At 32.0% G+C, this 20456-nt stretch overlaps 1 protein-coding gene across 1 annotated transcript in view; it reads right to left on the bottom strand.

Annotated features, from left to right (window-relative positions):
• Positions 1-6577: 6577 nt before the first annotated feature.
• Positions 6578-20456, bottom strand: part of LOC123661421 (transient receptor potential cation channel trpm) — a 104062-nt gene continuing 90183 nt past the window's right edge. Inside the window, exons 25-33 of the mRNA XM_045596382.1 lie at positions 19039-19228; positions 18182-18299; positions 16757-16899; positions 14295-14463; positions 13443-13616; positions 12696-12902; positions 11450-11568; positions 7718-7882; positions 6578-6917 (exon numbers count right to left, since the gene is read on the bottom strand). Of these exons, the coding sequence (XP_045452338.1) occupies positions 7719-7882; positions 11450-11568; positions 12696-12902; positions 13443-13616; positions 14295-14463; positions 16757-16899; positions 18182-18299; positions 19039-19228 (1284 nt within the window). The 3' untranslated portion in view covers positions 6578-6917; position 7718. The remainder of the gene's footprint in view (positions 6918-7717; positions 7883-11449; positions 11569-12695; positions 12903-13442; positions 13617-14294; positions 14464-16756; positions 16900-18181; positions 18300-19038; positions 19229-20456) is intronic.

Genomic DNA, 20456 nt, shown 5'->3' on the forward strand with positions numbered 1-20456 from the left:
CTTAATAGAACAAGATCCACTGATTCCTTCATATCAAATCTTTGTCCACGTTGCGGTCATTCTTGCTGCAATTGGTATTCAAATTGATGAATTCCTTGAACAACCACATATAAGTTGTAAAAAAAGATTGTCACAGGTTTCACTAATTAGCAAATTGTTATTTTGGATTTGTGCTGTATTTAGTATCTAATATTTTATGTGACAAAGAAAAAAAAAGTATTTATGCATTGTTTTAATTTAAATGAATATTGTCTTGCTTCTAATAATAAATAAAGGAGCATTCCATACAAAGTAATAAATATTAAACCCTGGTCAAGGAATTTACATTTACGTCGTTTGGAGTGAACAAGAGCTTACAAACGTCTCTTAAATTATCTGTCGTGTCAACTAGTGACCTAAAAGCTGTAACGACTTCCAGTAACGAATTTGTTTGGCCATACAGAGGTAATACAGTAAAATAAAGCTGCGTGAACTGTGTGTCATGAATCATGTAAGCTAGAAGATCTGATGAATCAAGTCGCCATGGAATCATTTATATGGAAATTGAAATTACGTGAATACGTATTCGTAAAAACTACGGCAAAAAAATTCCGACAGCGTTTAAAATGAACTGAAAAATATAAATATGTTTATTCTTATGTAACATATAGTCTCCTTGTAAGCGCTTTCTGGAATCGGCTTCAATATGCGATCATAATTGTAAATTAATATTGTAAGTGCGCAAGACGAATTTAAAACATACTAATAAAAACTTTATGACGCTGCTTTGTTTTGCGTATCATTGTAGCATATCATATCTTTAAGTCTTTCATATCCAATATAAAGTATGGTACTAGTCTTACATATAATATTATATTCTATTTTACTAACTGCTTATTATATTTTTATAGCAGATTGATGTTTACATCCTAGGTCATGAATTAAATACGATTTATAAATATTTATTATATATCTAGTAATATTATTGAAGTACACGTTTCTATGAGGATATATAAGTATACTATAATATTAATACGTTAATATACTAAATTCTTCCAAGGTTCTATGTATATTGAAGGTGGAAAAATTATTTAGTTAGCACACTGATTTTTGTTATTAAATTTTCAATATCATAGAACTCATTTATCTAATATATAAAATTCTCGTGTCGCGGTGTTTCTAGTTAACTCCTCCGAAACGGCTTGACCGATTCTCATGAAATTTTGTGTGCATATTGGGTAGGTCTGAGACTCGTAGAACATCTATTTTTCATAGCCCTAAGTTATAAGAGGGTTTGGGAGGGATTAAGGGGCTTTATAACATATATGGCAAAACAACGTTTGCGGGGTCAGCTAGTAGTTCTATAAAATGCGAATCTAATAAAACTGTTAGGTGTCAATATACATCGATCCGCAAAGAAAAGGGGTCGCGGTCGGTTAAAAAATCTTCAATATCTTCAAAGTGCTACCTAATGAAAAAATTTATACCATTATTTTTTGTTGATATTTTTGTATTACTCTATTAAAAAGTACTTAAAATGAGTTTTTAAAGTAAACTTATGTAGTTAATAGCTTTTACGTATCATTACCTTCATGGGATCAAATTCAAACTTTTGTGACTTCACCCTCTTCATCGAAAGCTAGTACTTGTCATGTGTTCCCATTTTAAATTTGTTCGAGATCATTTGTTAAGTTATCCCTAATAATGCGTATTTATTTGATTATTTTATCGACTGCCTATTAACTAAGTCGTTTTTTTTCATTTACGAGCTAACACATTTATTGTGTCTGATGTATGTAATATTTGATTAACATCAAATATACGCTTTTACTCTGTATAAATAAACTATTGTCATGTATGACATGACAATGACATGTCATTATTATGACATAAATTAGGTAAATGGGTAAAATAAAACAACAAAATTATCACAAATATATTTATTGTATCATTGTACAATGTTACGTAACACAAAGTACTATCACTCAGAAGATAGATCTAGTAAGGAATCCCAATAAGGACAGACATTTAAAATAGCTTATATATAAATAATCGTGCTAAAAGCAAATTGATTTAATAAAATGTATGATATAAACTTGTGCTCTCAGATAAGCGTTTTCTTCAATCTTCTAACTTTGACGAGGCTATATTTTATTTTATCGCTTATTGGCGCGAACTCTGCATAGCTTGCTATTAGGTCATAACCGATAAGTTGCAAAGATGGCGTTTCTTATTTTGCTTTGCTTATTTATATAAGTTTTTGAAAGTTTTCTCATTTTATTTATTTCATTTTATCGAATGCTTTATAAAACCAGATTCCAAAGAAAAAATCGTTAAATGTAAAAGTTATAAATAATAAGTGCGACTTGATATCCATCGCCATGAAAATCGGAAGAATGATCATAGATGATGAAAGCAAAGGCCCTCTCATCCGAATCAATCACTTCATTTGGTACAAAACAACGCTTCTACAATTACATTTTATTTACATATAACTTGCTAAATACTAATTCTTAAACATAACTTCAGTTGGTTGTGTGTTTTAGCTAAAACATGTTTTAATTTTTTAAAGATTTTTTTAATTATATAACAAACAGTCGTTTTTAAACATATTATAGCACATAATTATGTATTTATGTATTAATGATGTAACGAATATTCGCTTTCGCACATTCGCATTCGCAAATATTCGCGATTTTTCAATATTCGCCAAACATTGTTTTGATTTTATTTTATAATGATGGATATAGAATGATAATATTTATGATAAGATTTATATTTGTTATTTATTTTTGTTCTAATAAAATAAACCATTCTGATGTTGTAGTGCATGTAAGACACCGGCTGTGTGGGTTTGATTTCAGCTAATATTTGTACCTTTTTGTATGAATATTTTTTTCCGGTAAAGATGTCTTATCTTTATGGATTTTCTCACTGTGTCTAGGAAAGTACGCTAAGTTAGGCTAGCGCAGACTTGACTATTAAGCTTCACTGGGCAACCGCCATTGAAATTAAGAGTGTAGTATCAATGTTGCTGTTGACAGTGTGATCTGAAACCATGCTCGTTAACGCTGAAGTTCCTCATGGTTCAGTGCTCTCATCTACACTGTTCTGCAACGTTAAGAGATGTTGTAAAACAGCAACATTCGTTTGCTGAGGACAGTGTGAGTGACGCCTTTTACAGTGGCCGGATAATATACCTCGAGTGGTAGTGGCCGGACAGATTACAATTTACGTTTGAAATCGAGACCTCCTTGGAGCAAGTCTCTATAACAAAAACGGGTCACTCAACCCATCTTAGCTTAAATATGATTGGTTTAAACATAACCCATACAAAATTTCATACATTTTAAGCGGACTTTTCGCATACGCATTCGCGAATGTGATAAATTCAACATTCGTTAAATCACTAGTATGTATGTACAGAATGTTGTAATGTACTTATGTAATAATCTAATTCTTTACATGAACATTTTTTTAGTTAGAACAGTTTAAAAATTATTAAGTAATCTTTTACTTGTAATAGGGTAAAATTTATTATCAAAAATTCTTATTGAAAAACTGAAAAAAATTGCAACAAACATTTCATTCCTTTCACATATTTATAGCAGGACTAGTAATTATATTATTGCATCTATAATTTAGTTATTATATATATATCTAAGTAGTTTTCGATTTTAAAAGGACAGATTATTCAAGCATAGACAATAATTGGTGTAACATTTTTCCGTTCCTATTTATAAAATTATTTTTTTAAAATTTATTTTTTGAATATCGAATAAAAGACAAAAGGATAAGACGAGGAAGAAAGAAATATGCTTAAAATTTGATTGCATGCAGAATTGTCTACTTAAACTATAAGATTAACTAGCGTTTTATTTGAAAGTAATAAAAATACTTTATTAACTCCAAACAAGTAATTGTGTACCTCAAAACGTAATTCTATAAAAACACAACGTTATGGTTTTAATAACATCTAATAGTCATCTATTTAAAAAAAGCCATCTAAAATAGTTTCTATTTACTTAAAAAAATAGGTAAAAATTCATTTACTATTGTATTGTTGTGCACAATTCGAAAAAAAAATCAACCCTAAATATATACAAAATAAGGCCAAGTGCTTAAAATTTGTATATATACAATCAGTGACAATCATTCTGATCAACTACTTATATTATTTGCACGAAATATTTGGTATACATGAACACATTGTGATGAAAAATTTATTGAGGCAAAAATATAGGCTATAATTAGTCTGTTTTGGTATAAAGGCTATATTTGAAGTATATATAAAGTACATTTAATAATACTGGCCTGTTTTATCGACGCCAATTTGCTCTTAAGGATTCGTTCGAAAATATACAGTTGAATTTTTAACGGTAGTAACAATTTTGGATATTTTATACGTCACATTATGGTGTTGGCTTATAACATTGTTTCATGTTTTTTTTTTTTAAATTAATTTCTGTAAATATGGTAACATTAAACGTCATTAATAATTTCATATACTTTCACAACTTCGATATATAATGTCACTCTTCATATTTTTTGTTCTATTAAATAGCTCTTTAAATAATAATTTTTAATAAGAGTGCACTGCTTTAGATAAATAGATTAAGTATAAAATGATTATGTATAGAAAGAATTGCACTATTTTTTATTATCTGTACAGATTATTTTCGATATGTAGAGTATCAAGATATTTTAAGTACATTACAGTATAAGATTTTCGAAAAAGTGCTAAGGTCTTAAAAGCTTTAGATAAAGTTCTTACGTGATAGATTGAAAATTTTCGTTTCGTTTTTTTATTTGTCTACATTATTTAAGTATCATTATATACAGCCTAAATTTCATAACGTTTTTTTTTTCTAGATTAGTCAATCACAATCGCATGCAAATTGTTATTCTTACCTCTACTTATATTAACTTCAACGATGATAACATTATTCCGTAATCTATATTGATATTATTTACACCATGAGCACTAAACGTTGTATTGTCATTGTCTAGATAATAAAATTTTATATTTTACAAGATTATTAAAAGCAATAACAGGTAATACGAAATCGATTCGTTTAAAACTTCAATTTCCTTTGCTTCATAATGGAAAGTCAATAATGTCAAGCGTTTTTTAGCGGTAAATACATAAAAATATTTTCGATTCCGTAATCGATAATTAATTTTTAATTTTTTTGTAATTACTAAAGTCATAAAGTTTTATGGTATCTGTGTTCATGACATGTATATCATTATAAAACCTACTTTATGAGCTATTGCTAGAGTCGAAGAAACGTACTGTCCGATACGGCAGATAGAGCATCCTTGAACTATGAATTTTATTCAAATCTTATTAAATTTTATAATTAAAAAAACTTCTAGTCTAACAACTTGGACAACGTTATTAAAAAGGTAATTAACATTTAAATAATATACTTTAAAATATTTTTTATATATAAAAAATAATTAAAACGTTTATAAACGTGCCAGTTGCAATGTTAAAATCATTTCATAATTATCAACTGCAAACTTCATCTAAATTATTAACAGGCAACACCAAATTAATGCGAGCTTCAAATAGCTCCTGTGATGTGAGAATGTTTTGTATTAATTATTCTGTTTTAAGCTTCCGAAGCTGTATAGAGATGCGAATACAAATTCAAAGCGAACGTCAAAGGCGAATAGAACTAACGAGTTGAAAAAAAAAAAATACCTTTGTGTCTTTCGATGACTCTCGTGAGATTTCAAGTTACCCGAGTTGTTTAACAATCGATGTAATTTAATTGAACTTTATTACTGAATAAAATGGACGAAGGAATTAAAATATTTCTAACATTTTTTAAAATGCGATCAATATTAATTGAATAAGTGGTTTTTGTACAGTTTGAAAAAATGTTAGGAAAAAGTAATAAGAATTTTAATGTACTTAGCATTAGAACAGTAATTACATAAACAACTGTATTGATTTGTGTGTAGAGAACATCGCTACGCGTTCATTAAGAGAAACAAGTTCTTAAAATATTAGAAATTAATGCCATTGCTGCCTGAAAATAAATACATTTTTTCACCCGTACATATATCTAAGTTCTATTGAACTTTCTCTTGACAACAATACACATATTTCGATTGACGCTCGATGACGCTTCGATTAATGCTTTCCTATCATTTTTCCATTGTAAAAATATGTCATCGTTTAAATTTATAAATATTTTATTAACAAAATCGTTAAAATGTCTTAATAAAATGTGCTTTAATAAATAATATTGAACTAAAAGGTTTGAATGTGTTAGAGAAATTGTTGTTTTAGTATTTTATTAACAACCCTTGGCTTGCATTTGTAAATGTCAGTTGTTTCGATAGTTTTTTTTTTTCTTTTTCAAAGGTAAAGTGAGTTTTCCCGATAAAATAAATGGCACCCTGTCGACTGGAAAGTTCACAAACGTCATTTTTAAACTTTTTGTGTATATCGTAGAATTCAATTTTCTTGATATATTGATGTGAATTCTTAATATGAAAATGATATTTTATATTGTAAAATTTTCAGATGATTCATAAAACTTACTGAATAAAATTTGTCATAGTTACCAAATAAAAAGTCCTACTCGGAAAGGGGTTTCACAATGGCCTTCGTAATAGGAAAAGTTTTTACAGTCAATATATTTTACGTACATTAATTACGCGATTACGCTTTCAATTTAAATTTCAATTATTAGAATTTTTTTAATTTTACGATTCTGAAAATTGAAACTTGAATAATGCTTATTATAAATTTATCGACTAAGTAATGCTTATTGTAATAGTTTTTGGGTATTCCGCTATCGTGACTCTTTAATATTAATTAAACATTCTGGTCGTTTAACTAAGTACTAGTTTTCTTTTTCTACTTTATACATATATTAAGTTGCGTGTTGCGTACTTTACGGTCGATGTAGTGTTGTTACCTGAAAATAATATTAATTTATTATGCAACAATTATCATCATAACATCTATTTTTAGTTACAGAATTGATACAAGCCATGAGATATCGTTTTCAATTTTGGTTGGATCTCTAAGATGCTTCTATTGGCCTGGTTTTCTATACAGAGCTTAGAATGTATGTATTTACGTACATATTATTGGATTTAATCGTTTGTATCCACCCAAAAGAGACAGTATTATTACACGACTAGCTGGCTAAACAAGGGTATAGTCCACCTAATAGTTACTGTAGCCTATAGATGCCTGCAACATCAGAATCCTAAGCACGTTGCCGATCTCCGACCCCCGACCCCTGACCCTACCCCGGAGCTCTGGTCACCACAGGAACACAACGCTACTTGAGGTCAGTGATATTTTGCTGTGATCTTCTGTAAGGTCGAGGTACTTTCCCAGTCGGGCTGCTCCATATTTTAAGCAGAAGATATCCTGCTATGCCCTACCTCAGTGAATAGTAAACATACGTGCGTCTATAAACTACGGTAATCGCTTATCATCATGAGCCGAACGCTTGTTCGGATCTAGTTGTATGAATAAAAATAAAAATGAGTGTGCTTTAGACCACACGACTGATAAAACTTACGAAACGTAACTCTCTCTCTTTCTATCTTCACTAACTTACATCTCCCTCTCAAGTTCCGTTCGCATCTTCCGATCACATTATTCGTAACACTCACGTCACGCATAGTAGTTTATTCCCCAAGTCAAGCGTTCGTAAAGAAGTTTTACTTCAAAAAGTAAATAGAGGTGCTAAGGAGTTCTTACCCTAGCACATGGTCTCTGGTCGCGAGGGCGGGGCGGGCGGGGCGGGCTGCTCGGCGGAGCGTTGACGCGGCAGCTGCGAGGAGTCCAGCACGATGGAGGGGCGCGGGGGCAGGTTCTCGCTTACCATGTGCGACAGGGACAGCTCGCTTGAGGCGTTCGTATCACCTGCGTACGACATTTCAGTTAATTATTTATCTATAATATAAAAATGAGTCGCTGAAAGTGTTGTTAAGCGCAAAACTCGAGAACGGTTGGACCGATTTCGTTAAATTTTTTTTTAAACATTCCTTGAAGTACGAGGATGGTTCTTACGGAGAGAAAAAATCTAAAAAAAAAAAAATTTAAATTTCCTGAAAAAGTCTAAAAACAACACTTTTCTTTACTCCCATACAAAAGATTTGTGATAATACTTAAAAGTCAATTTGAACTTTAATACCATACGATAAAGTTTGTGTTAGGCGATACGAAGTTCGCCGGGTCAGCTAGTTTATTATAGAAGGGGAAACCACTTCGTTACGTAACGCGTTACGGCGCCAGTCTGTCTGGATTCCCTTTCTCTCACGCATACGGCAGCGGTAGGCAGGCTTCTCCTCTCTCACTCTAACCCACAGCGTTGGCCGTATTTTCTCAAATGAAATAATTTAAACATGAAATAGTTCAACTTAGATTAAGTTATCACTTCTGTCGGGCGTCCCGAACGCACACGTTTTTTTTATTAAACAATACATATGCATGTATCACAATAAGGTACAACATAATATGTTTATAATAAAACTTTACCGTCGATCGTTTATCGCCAACATTTGTTAACAATCTAGAACTAAATAATAATAGTAATAATACTAATCGTCAGCTGAGGATATACTGTGATCTGTATGACAGAAATATGAGCCCATTATTTTTAAGACGAGCTTTACGTTGGTGTAGTTTGTATTCGAAGTGATGTTTTCTGCTCTAGGGCTTGGGAAATGTATATATTTATTTAAATACGTGTTACTTGTATATGTACTCATCATTTGTTATAAAAAATATTTTAGGGTTGTTGTGCAATATTTATTTGTTCAACGAATGTAAATCCTTTTGTACTAATGGTTCTGTAATATACATTTGAGAGCGGTCGTCACTCTTAGTAGGGGATTTATGGAGAAGCATCATCGATCGTGAAAGCTCAAGTCTTCTCATAAACAATATGAGACATTTATAAGCTACTTTAGTTCAGCTCAATTCAGGGGACCAAAAATTTATGACAATCGAAAAAAAAGTAATTTTTATAAAAAATATAATATTATTGTACAATATAAATTCTGTACTAAGTTGAACTCTAAAGTTTATATTAATAGCAATAACATCAAACTTTTACACATTTAACACTTTTATTTCTTCGTAACATTGATGTAAAAAAGCACGTTTGCCAAACTTGTTTAAACAACGGTTTGATCGTTTATATAACTAAATCGGCAAACAAGCGTACGGCTCACCTGATGGTAAGCGATTACCGTAGCTTATAGACGTCTGCAACACCAGAAGCATCGCAAGCGCGTTGCCGACCCAATCCCCAATCCCCCCAGGAGCTCTGGTCACCTTACTCACCAACAGGAACACAACACTGCTTGAAAACAGTGTTATTTAGCTGTGATTTTCTGTAAGGTCGAGGTAGTCGAGCTGCTCAATATTTTGAGCAGGAAATTTCCATGTGATGAAAACGTGCACTTTGACCAGCGACTATGTAAAACAAAGGTTGTATACAACAATTTAGATATACATGTCGAACTGCAACGACACTGAATAAAACACACTACATACTACATAGGTATATAGGTATAATATAATTATGTTTGTTGTTAGTTTATATAAGAATTTGTTGGTCAAAGTTTTTTTTATTTATTAAAATCTTATTAACCGAAAAAGTATATATATAACTATTATTATTAATATTTTGAAATATCTGATAAATTGTTATTTCCATTGAAAACCATAACATGAGAACAACTACTGACTTCATTTATCACGAGTATTTTAATATTTTGTAAAATGTTCCTTAAAAATTAAGAAAATTGCGCCGAAAATTAAAAAATAAATAAAAATATAACTACTATATTGATCAGTGAAAATTGTTATTTAAAACATTAAAGCAAGTATACGAATAATACATTCTGTTATACGCATTACATAATAAATCACGCTAGTTTTCTAGTTTTAAATAAACAAGTACATTTATGTGTTCTTTGCTGTACGTAGATTTAATCTCAGCGACGTTAGCAGCAGTAAACGAGGTCGAAGTAAGTGGAATACGTGAATTGAAAACCAATTGGCAATCTTCGCAAGTTTAATAAGAGCAGTGACATTTCAATAAAGTTATTTTCAATTTGTGTAAACATCTTACGAGATAAGTTTGGTACGTTTTTTACGTAACGTAAGTGTTTTACTATTTCATTTCTTTGCAAAATAAAAGCCGTTCATTTTGCGTTCTAATGATGCGAATTGTTAAGACAATTTTTTTTACTCGTAAAATGAAGGCACTCGTGTCACTTCTTCGAATGCGCAACCGTCAGCATTAACTTTTTTCATCACTACACTAAAATCGTCAAATCGATTTATCTATAGAAATAAATAAAATTGGAATGTTAAAAATTATTTTTTTGCTATTTGTAATTTTAAAATAACCGCTTTTTACTCAATGCATATGGACGTATACACGGTACATACACCAAAATCACATTTTTTTACAATTTTTGTCTGTCTGTCTGTCTGTCTGTTTGTTCCGGCTAATCTCTGAAACGAACCGATTTTGACGGGACTTTAATTGGCAGATGATAGTTAATGTAATAAGGCTTAACTTAGGCTACTTTTATTTTAGAAATTTATTAATTTTATAACTCTGCGAACTGAACAGTAACTTTTTTGTTAATTTCCACGCGGACGAAGTCGCGGGCAAAGCTAGTGTTTAAATAAAACAAACAAAGGATTGAAGTAAATTACGCAAATTTAGCTGACAGTAAGCCCTTTGCTCTCAAACGTTTCGCCTAAAAGTTCTTTCCTATATGTTGAAATCAGTTCACTGAAACGTCTTTGTTTTCACGCTTCAATATATACTAATGAAAATCACTTTGTTACCTTTTTCTTATTCGTGAAATATAAGCTTAAATAAACGAAGTAAAAAATAATTCTTTGCAGAAATATGAGATATGAACATTTATTTCATACTGAGATAAAATTAAGTATTTATATCGTCGTTATGTTGTATCTGAACAAGTTTCTTAAAATAATATACGATTTGACATTTTTTTATTTTCGCTACGAGAAGAAATTTTAGGTACTTATCTGGCGCTACGAGTACAACATGTGAAATTTAAGGAAACATATGCAAAATTAATTGTTATTTTTAGGGCCCATTTGGTTACTAACAAAAATATTTGACGTATAACAGTATCTAACAGATAAAGTTTATAATATTTGTTTCCTTTTGCTACTCAAATTTATTAATTTATTTAACTGTCAGATAGGTATTTCTATACGCAACCTGCGAAATAAAAATTGTGGGTCACTAGCTGAGTTCTACTCCTGCTGATAACTTATTAGTCAGTTACTGTTCACGACTTTTCTCTCGTTAAAATATAGCTTATGTCCCTTGGTGGTAGCATTCAAAGAACTAAGGGTAAACGTTATCAGCAATAGAAGAAAAAAACGCGTGTTTTTTGTATTATCTGAAAGTACAAAAAACAAGAACATTACCTGAAGGCTGTCTCGGAACGGGCAATAACACTTCCCCACAAGTGTCATCCCCCAGTAACGGTTGCAATGGCGATGGCAGTTCGCGACTGTCGATAGCCGACGATCTCCGTAACGAGTGCCTACATTATAAAACATTATTTTTATCATTATATATTACTAGCTGGCTTGGCGGTACAAACGGTACTGACTTGAAAAAAGCAGAACAAATATTTTGTTACTTTTCAAATTAAAAACAAACATATATGATCTTATTAATGATCTAAAATTTAAAAATATTTTGATAAGGCATCACGTGACCCTAGAAAAGTCAAAAGTCTAGACGGACAAGTACGGTCGACTTAAAACTCTTCTTTTGTAATCCTCTAACTCATAAAAATATGATTTCATAATTAATGTTTTTATTTGATTCTTGACTAAAAATATTCCGATTATTTTTTATTTAAATTTTTACTTATATAATATGGTATAACTGATAACGAAACTTAAAATAGTAAAATAAAATAAAATGTGGGATTCGCCTCTAGGTTAAGCGGTTACGGCCTATGGAAATTTGCACAGGCGCGTTGCCAACTCTCCCCAGGAGTTCTGGCCACCTTACTCACCTCAGGGCCACGGCACTACTTGAAAGTTCTTGAAGTATTATTTGGCTGTGATCTTCTTTAAAGTTGAGGTTCTTTCTCATTTTGGCTGCTCCAGATTTCGTGAAAGGTATTCCCCGCCGTGCCCTAATCTCAATAAAACGTTATTCAAGTAAGTTTTAGTCTACTCACTTGAATAAACTTTTTAAGTCTAGTTTGTATGAAATTCCACTATCCATACATACATTATAGTCAATGTGAAGCCAGCAATGGAATCTGAGTATAAATTCTAAATTCTAATGAGGAGAACGGACAAGAGACAATTACTCTTAAAATATATCTTTACATCATTTAACAATTATAAATTTAGGGCCAGTTTCATCAGTTGTGGATAACGTTGTTTGACAGATGACGGTATCCAACAGATAAAAACCATCGAATTCCACCATATCTATTCGCAAATATTAGTCTAAAAGTTGTAGTTAATGAATCGAGGAAAAACAGGTCCTTAGTCTTATGTCATTAGCTTCATTTAGCCATATTTTTGTTACTTATATAATATTCTACTCTGCGATATCCTGCTATTTATGCTCATCGGCTTTTCAAAAAAAAAAAAAAAACAGAGTTTCTAAGGACAATCTCCACTTTTTTACTGTACGAATCCTTACCTCTGATGTGGTAGTCTCCTGTCAGTGACGGTCAGCAGGGTGGGCAGGTGGGAAGTCTGGGGTTCCTCAGCGCTGGTGTTGACACAGACGCTGATGCTGATCCCACTAACAGGCTGACTTTGACCTTGACCTTGACCTTGACCTTCACCCTCCCCCTCCACAGCATCCTCGTCCTCGTATCTGCCCAGGACAGACTCCATTTCTAGGCTAAGGTTCAGATTGACCCCATGTATTGTCCCGTTTTGTATCATGTTAGTAAAGTAAGTTGTGTGAGTTAATAGTGCGGTATGTGGTAAGAACATTTTAGGTTATTGGGTTAGTTTGTTATTGTCAAGTGAAAATGTCTGCTTGATTCGGAACTCTTGAACCCTTCAAATAGTGAGATTGTATCGATTTTGATATTTGAAAAACTCCTAAGAGGAAAAATTTTAATACACAACGTCACCAATTTGAAGTTATACATGAGATATCAATCAGATACAGCCGAAATTATATTTAAGCTACCAAATAGGCGCAACTACGACACTTAACAACACAAATCTTATCAAAATGGTAATGACGAAGCTAAGAAAGCTCTAAACTGTGTAGTATTAATTTTTATTAGATGAGCAATTTGAAGCTTTAAGCACTTTGGTTAATTTCATTGGAAAAGTCCATGTTACAACAGAACACAAGAATAGAACAAACGAAGCATATATTATTTGTAGTGAATTTTAATAGTAAATGAATATTCCTTATATTACTTACCGTCGTTGAATCAAGTTCTCCATTATGATATAGTCGTCTTCTTCAGCGCCTCTAAGGTGTTCTTTCTCCATGAACAGTGCAAATTCAGGGTTGGACATTTCGCTCGCGTGTCTTCGCCTCACCGACGGTGATGAGGCTCTACCGGGGGACAGGAGACGTGAGGCGATGGGTGTTCTGATAGAGTTAATATATATTATTTGTTTACTACTTATAAACATCATTATGCATCATTTTTTTCTGAATTCAAATGAGAATTTCAAAATAAAAATAGGTATATATTTTTAATCCTCGTTTTAAGAGCAAAATACAACAATATCCACCATATTAGAGTGAGTGGATTTATAAATAAAATCCTTGAAAGAACCATGTTTATCTTATATATAAAATTATCGTGTCACAATTGTTAGTTAACATAATCCTCCACAATGGCTGGACCATTTTTTATGAAATTTTGTGTGCATATCGGGTAGATCTGATAATCAGCCAACATCTATTTTTTTATACCCCTAAGTTGTAAGGGGGGGGGGGGGTAAAGGGGTTAATGATATATATGGCAAAACAACGTTTGCGGGGTCAGCTAGTTTCATTATAGACGATTATAATATTTAGATAGGATAATTCAACCTTAGATTGTTTCGAAAAAAAAAAACTCAAAGTTATAATAATGAATATTTCAGAACTGTATGTATCTAATCACGTGTAATCTTATTTTGAAATGAAAAGGCATAGATGCTTTGGAAAATAAATATTACGACAGCTGCTTTCAAGGTCACGATAATGAGATGAAATTTAGTCGAAGAAATCCTATTTTACGGTAAAATATAAAAGTTTAGTCAATAAAACTTCACTAACCTTGGCGTGTGCGGTGGTGAGAACAATCCATATGCAGTTTCCAGCTCATCCGTGATACTCGTGTATTCGTGCATGGCGAGCAACAGCGACCGAGGCGCGCCCCCAACTCGCGTCCTACCAGTTGACATACCGGTTGCGCCACCGGTCGCCTCCCATCCAGATTGGCGACCTGATGGTACAATTAGTATAAAATATATAGGTCGAGTATGTTCAAGTGGTTTGAATATATATTTCTAAGTTGTAATTAGGTGAAAAGTAACGGAAAAATAAAGAAGGTGATTTAGACCACACAACTGAAGTTAAACTTCTGCACAATAGGCCTGAACTGTGACTTAGATATACGAAACGTAATTGGCTATGAGAGGAAGAGAAAAATAAAATGTGCGCTCACACCGACTTCTCTTGCTCCGTTTGCCTCGCCCGTTCACACTTTTTGTAACGCTCTCGTCACGCATTCACTAGCTTACTCCCCAAGTCAAATGAGCGTAAAGACGTTTTACTTCAAAAGTTAAATTTTAATTAAATTGTACTTCTAAATTAAATTGTTAGTATAAGTTGTTGGCTCCGTTGTATGTTGTTAGGTTCAACACTTGCTCTATGGAAAAAACCTCATAGATCTCATAAAAAATGGTCAAATGCAGACAAGATAAGCCTAACTCGGTACGAGATCATTTGTCAATGTTTTTATGAAGTTTATGAGATTTTTTCCATAGGGTACAAAGTGGCCTGTTACGACTCTTTCTTCACCATAATCATAACATTCATAATTTTATTTCTTATAAACACCAATACTCACGTGTAACTCAATACGAGTAAACATAATTCCATCTAATAAATATAATCTATATATCAATACGTGAAGCAAAAGCTATGTACTCCTTTTTACGAAAATAGCACGGATGGAGGAGTATGAATAAAGTGTTTAAACTTATTTCATACTCCTCCTTTATATAGAGAAGTGTACAATGCTAATTTTTTTTGATTATGCATAAAAATACATTAACTTAAAAGAAAAAAATTACAAACCCTACCATGTATTTGATACACACATGCATATATATTGTTTTGTTAATTATTACAAAAGTGTAGTTTTTGACAACAGAACCTTAATAAATGTTTAAACTTAAAATTTAAATTAATTATGGTCAAATTTCGACCACTGGGCGACCACTAGTTCCATCAGTCCTTTTGAGGTATTAAAGCTGTTTTTTTTGCGACTTAACAACGTAATTATGGATTACTTAGAGCAAAATCTTCCGCTTTACTTTTGTTAAAATTTCCGTGACGATAAAATTAAGAAGGCTTCTGGAAAATTAATAAAAATATATAGTATAAGTAGTAAATATGTGGATAGGTAAGTATTTCATTTCATCATCACCATCATTTTAGCCTATCACAGTTCACTGCTGGACATAGGCCTCCACAAGTTCACGCCAAAAATGGCGTGAACTCATGTGTTTTGCCCATAGCCACCACGCTGGGCAGGCGGGTTGGTGACCGCAGTACTGGCTTTGTCGCACCAAAGACGCTGCTGCCCGTAAGTGTATCTCCTACATGCCCAAACTTAACAAACTCTGCACCATAGTCAAAATGCGTGGCTTAGCCGTTTTACTACAGTTTCAAGGTCAAAAAAAGCCAGCCAGGCTTTGTCGCACCGAAGACGCTGCTGCGCCTCCTCGGTCTGTGCATTTAAAAAGCCAGCAGTTGGATGGTTATCCCGCCATCGGTCGGCTTTTTAAGTTTCAAGGTGGTAGTGGAACTGTGTTATCCCTTAGTCGCCTCTTACGACACCCATATTGACTATGGTATTTCATTTATAGGATTCGATTTATTCTCTTGGTTTCTGAAAAAAAGGGTGTGTGTGCATTAACACACGGCAGAACAGCAACTTCAGTTAAGTTGTAGGAAGGCAGGCCGTTGCGATTTGTTCTATCGACGATGATCAAAGTCTCGAAAAAACATCGCAAGCGCCACGCAAAATGCGTCGCTTACGCGTTTTGAGCAGTATTCCATATCTATCGCCATACCATTTTTCGTTTCATCGAGTTTCGAATCACAGCGATTCTACAGAAGTTACACTTCAAAAAATCCATTGTAAAGAAATAACGTTTCATTATAAGAATACATAAAAATGTATAAAAAAAACCTGAACTTATTAAAAAATTACAGAGCTTGGACGAGAAAAGAAAAAAGTACATTAATGAAAGTTGATTAAAATACATTAAATTTGTAACAGAAATTAATTGATAGATAATAATAAATTGCATAGAAAATATGTTATTAATATATTATAAGAGGAATATATATATATATATATATATATTTTCGTTTGTCTTCCTTAATTTATATAAAGTATTTGTAAAAATAGTCGCGTAGATGGTGGAGGTGGATGGATGGTATAATGGTGGAGGAATTGTCATTTTCATGTACGAAAAAAGTGTAAGTTTTGATGTAATAAATACCTGACACAGAGTTTTGTAGCGAACAAACATCAACAGCGGAGTTATCTGGTTCCGAATGTGTCTGACTATGCTGTCTCCTTGGAGCCAGATGATGGACCGAATGATGACCACCCATACCACACTCATTACCACCTTCTGAACGCCTGCAGAATTTTATAGAAGATATTAAAAACGAATTCAGTTTTTAGTCACAAAAACGTGTGCCGATTACAAACTTGGACAAAATTTCTGAAAACACCTTTAAGCAATATTTTGTTATTTTTTTTATGAAGCGTTGTATTCTTTTGTGCTGAAAGAAATGTGTTGAAAGTATGATATATATAAGTAATGTAAGTTTATAATATAAGATACTTACCCGGAAGAATATATTATTGTGGACTTATAAAAAAATTATACAATGTACTTATAATTTTGATGTTTTTGTTACTCTTACCTTTCATTATCAAAATCTACTTTAAAAAATTAGTAACTTTTCGAAAATACAATCGAAGATAAAAAAAGTAATTATTAGACTAAAGGAATATTTAAAATTTGAAAACTTTTAATGAAGAATTCGATAGATAATTAAGATAATAGGTACACAAGTAGAAAATTAATAATGAACTATTTTACTGCATTCAATAATGTTCATTAAATTACATATTTAAGACAGACATTACATATTTGAGACAGATTTATATTTATTTATTTAAGTTTATAGTTGCAGAATAGGATGTGTCAGTAAAATCAAGGATAAACGCTAGTTGAATATGTGAAAAATGGTAAATTTGATAGATAAGTGCAAGTGTGGATGTAATATTACTTTAAACCAAAGATTACGCGTGTATTTAAGCTACTTATAATAAATATTTTACTTTATAACTATTAAAGGCTCTACATCTATTTACACCGCTATTGAAAGCTAAGCGTTCGCGAAATGACTATTTGACTTACTGTTTCCACAATCGTCTCCTAACAGATGCAAGAAAGTAAAAAAAAATAAAATTAAAACAATCATGACGATGATAAATTTAGTTATCGCGAATAAAACGCGGTTTCGCCAATTTCGCGAGTGATTAGTGACAAACTATTTGATGTTGGGACAACTAAACGTGAAATAAATAAAAACTTCAAACATGCCATGAAATTGTACGGATGAATGGAACTAGTTCCTATAAGCGTTATAACTTTGTCTATTCTGAAATTTATTACTGTATTCCAATGAAGTTGGTCATTTCAAATTTCACCTAACGGCAAATTCTGATTTGGTCAATGCTTGTGCTAAATTACTTTGTTGTTTAAATTATTACAAGAATGAACAGAAAGACTATAATTTTGGGCGTAGGTACGTTATGATCGTCCATTGCTTGTCTATATAATCGATGATTGGTTTGATATGATGTTTAGCATTGTCTGCCGTTTACTTATCGTTATGCTTTGACTTACCGTCTTGTGTTAGCTGTACGTCTTGTACCAGCGGAAGTAGTCCGAGGACGAAGGCTTTGGATATCCGATGGTATCTCACGCACTTCTGGCAAGAACGCGTCGTCAGTCGTCGATGGCACTTTGTTTATGAAAAAAAAAAAGAATAACAATCCTAAATCCTAATCATACCGTCAATTTTGTCAAGAGGTACGTTGAAATAAGATTTGGTCAGTAGGTACATCATAATCATAATCATAGTATTTATAATAAATAAGAATTTTTAAAATTGTATTGATAAGAAAGAAATTAAAACAGAAAAGGAGTTCTACCAAGAATCTGAAGAAAATAAATTAAACTTTTTAAAAGAGTAAAGTAACAGCAAACAGCTAGTATTTTACATCGGAATAAACGCTCCCCTTGACTGACAATTTTAGGCAAAAGACCAATTTATAGTAATATCTAACTCTAGACCACATATGATCTATACTAATATATTTTTTTAATGTATTTTCTGCGCTTTGGCAATCTGTTCGAAAACAATAAGCCGCTTGTTTGGCTGGAACTGCATGTCCTGATATTTTTATTGTTATCATCGAGAGCCAATCCAACTTTCCAGCAAACCCCTCCTTCTTGACTCAGTCTACAAAACTTTGGGCGAGACTGATATAATCATATAAATAATCAATATAATTAATTTCACGGCAAAGGTCCGAAAATTAGAATTTAAGCAGAGCCAACGCAAAACCAGAAAACTTATATGAAATATTCCACCATTTCAATCGTCCAAATTCAATAGATAATAATAATAAAAAATTTAAAACACATTTTCAACATAAATCCTACAATAGACTCAAATGTAAATATGTTCTTATGTGTACCTTTCTTTTCATCGCTTGGTTCAGTTCTATTGCTTTCAGAGGATCTTTGTCGTGCTGGAGTAGATGCTGGAGCAGATTGCCTGATCACTGTTACATCCGGGCCAGCGACGCTTCCACCTGAAGATGTCGAAATAGAATCCGCTTCTGCGTCTTTTTCAACCGCATCTGGTCCTGACGGAACTTGTTCATCCTAAATTGTTGGAAACAGCGTGAATATTTTTTTAAAGCGTTTTATTTTGTGGAGAGTTTTAAAAAGTTAGAAAGCGACAAAACGGTCGTGTGATGGTGCAGATTATGATAAACAAAGAGATGTCACAACAATAGGTTATGCAGTAAGCTGAGCTGACAAGACTGACACTAGACATACTGTATTATGATTTCACAAAAATTAACTTTGAGAGTATGCCAAAAATCATACAGCATATACGCGCAAAGAATTTAGAAGAAAAATGTAACAGATATAGCAAGTATAAATTCGGCCAAGCTAATTTTTAAACTTTAGACAACGTTATTTGAATGGGTAAAACGTGTAAAATTATTTTTACACAATAGACAGCATGAGCAAATGTTTGTTGAAATATTCAGAATAAGTAATAAATAATACTATGTGCATTGTGATATAAAAGTAATAGACATGAGATTTAGAAAGAAGCAAAGAATGTTCGTTACGAAGAATTAACTCTACTATTGTATATATAATATAAATAAAAATAACAAACTGGTGCCATCTCGCGACACTAAGCGCTCTGATCTTTAAGACCCGTGTTTCTTCTTGTACAATAATAAATTACTCTATAGCCTTAAATGTCTCTTACGAAAGCTACATTTTACTGCCCAAAAATACATTATTTACTGTAGATACGCTTAATGTTGTAATCTACAAATTTGCAAATATTTTTGTTTAAGACACTTTTCCCGTAAATTCAATACGAAACTATTTTTCTAATTTATAGATCGTTCAATTCATTTTGATGCAAAGTTGTGCGTGCGTCTTCTTTGAAATATATAGTTTTGACTAGTGATACTATTACACAATAATTTTCGGTAGTGCAATAACCCCACCCCTTGAAATAACGAGCTTATTGTAAATATAGTTGATTTTATTGTTCCAAGAACATTGTTATTTTTTTTAATTTGGGAGATTTTGGAAAAATTTGTCATAAAAAGTTTCTATTATTATTTATTTAGTTAGTTACAGACATACAAATAATAATAATAACAATTTATTATATACAATATTAACATAGTAGATATGCATACCAATCACAGGTATGTACATAATTCTTAATTAATTAATGTTGATTTTTATACCATCAAAAAGAAAAAAAAATACGAAAAAATGTAAGTTCACGTTACATACTGTAGCGCGGTAGGTAATATAGACATATTATATATATTGTCACGAATTCCAAAATTTT

This window comes from Melitaea cinxia, chromosome 17 (assembly GCF_905220565.1).
Source record: "Melitaea cinxia chromosome 17, ilMelCinx1.1, whole genome shotgun sequence".
Classification (NCBI taxonomy): Eukaryota; Metazoa; Arthropoda; class Insecta; order Lepidoptera; family Nymphalidae; genus Melitaea; species Melitaea cinxia.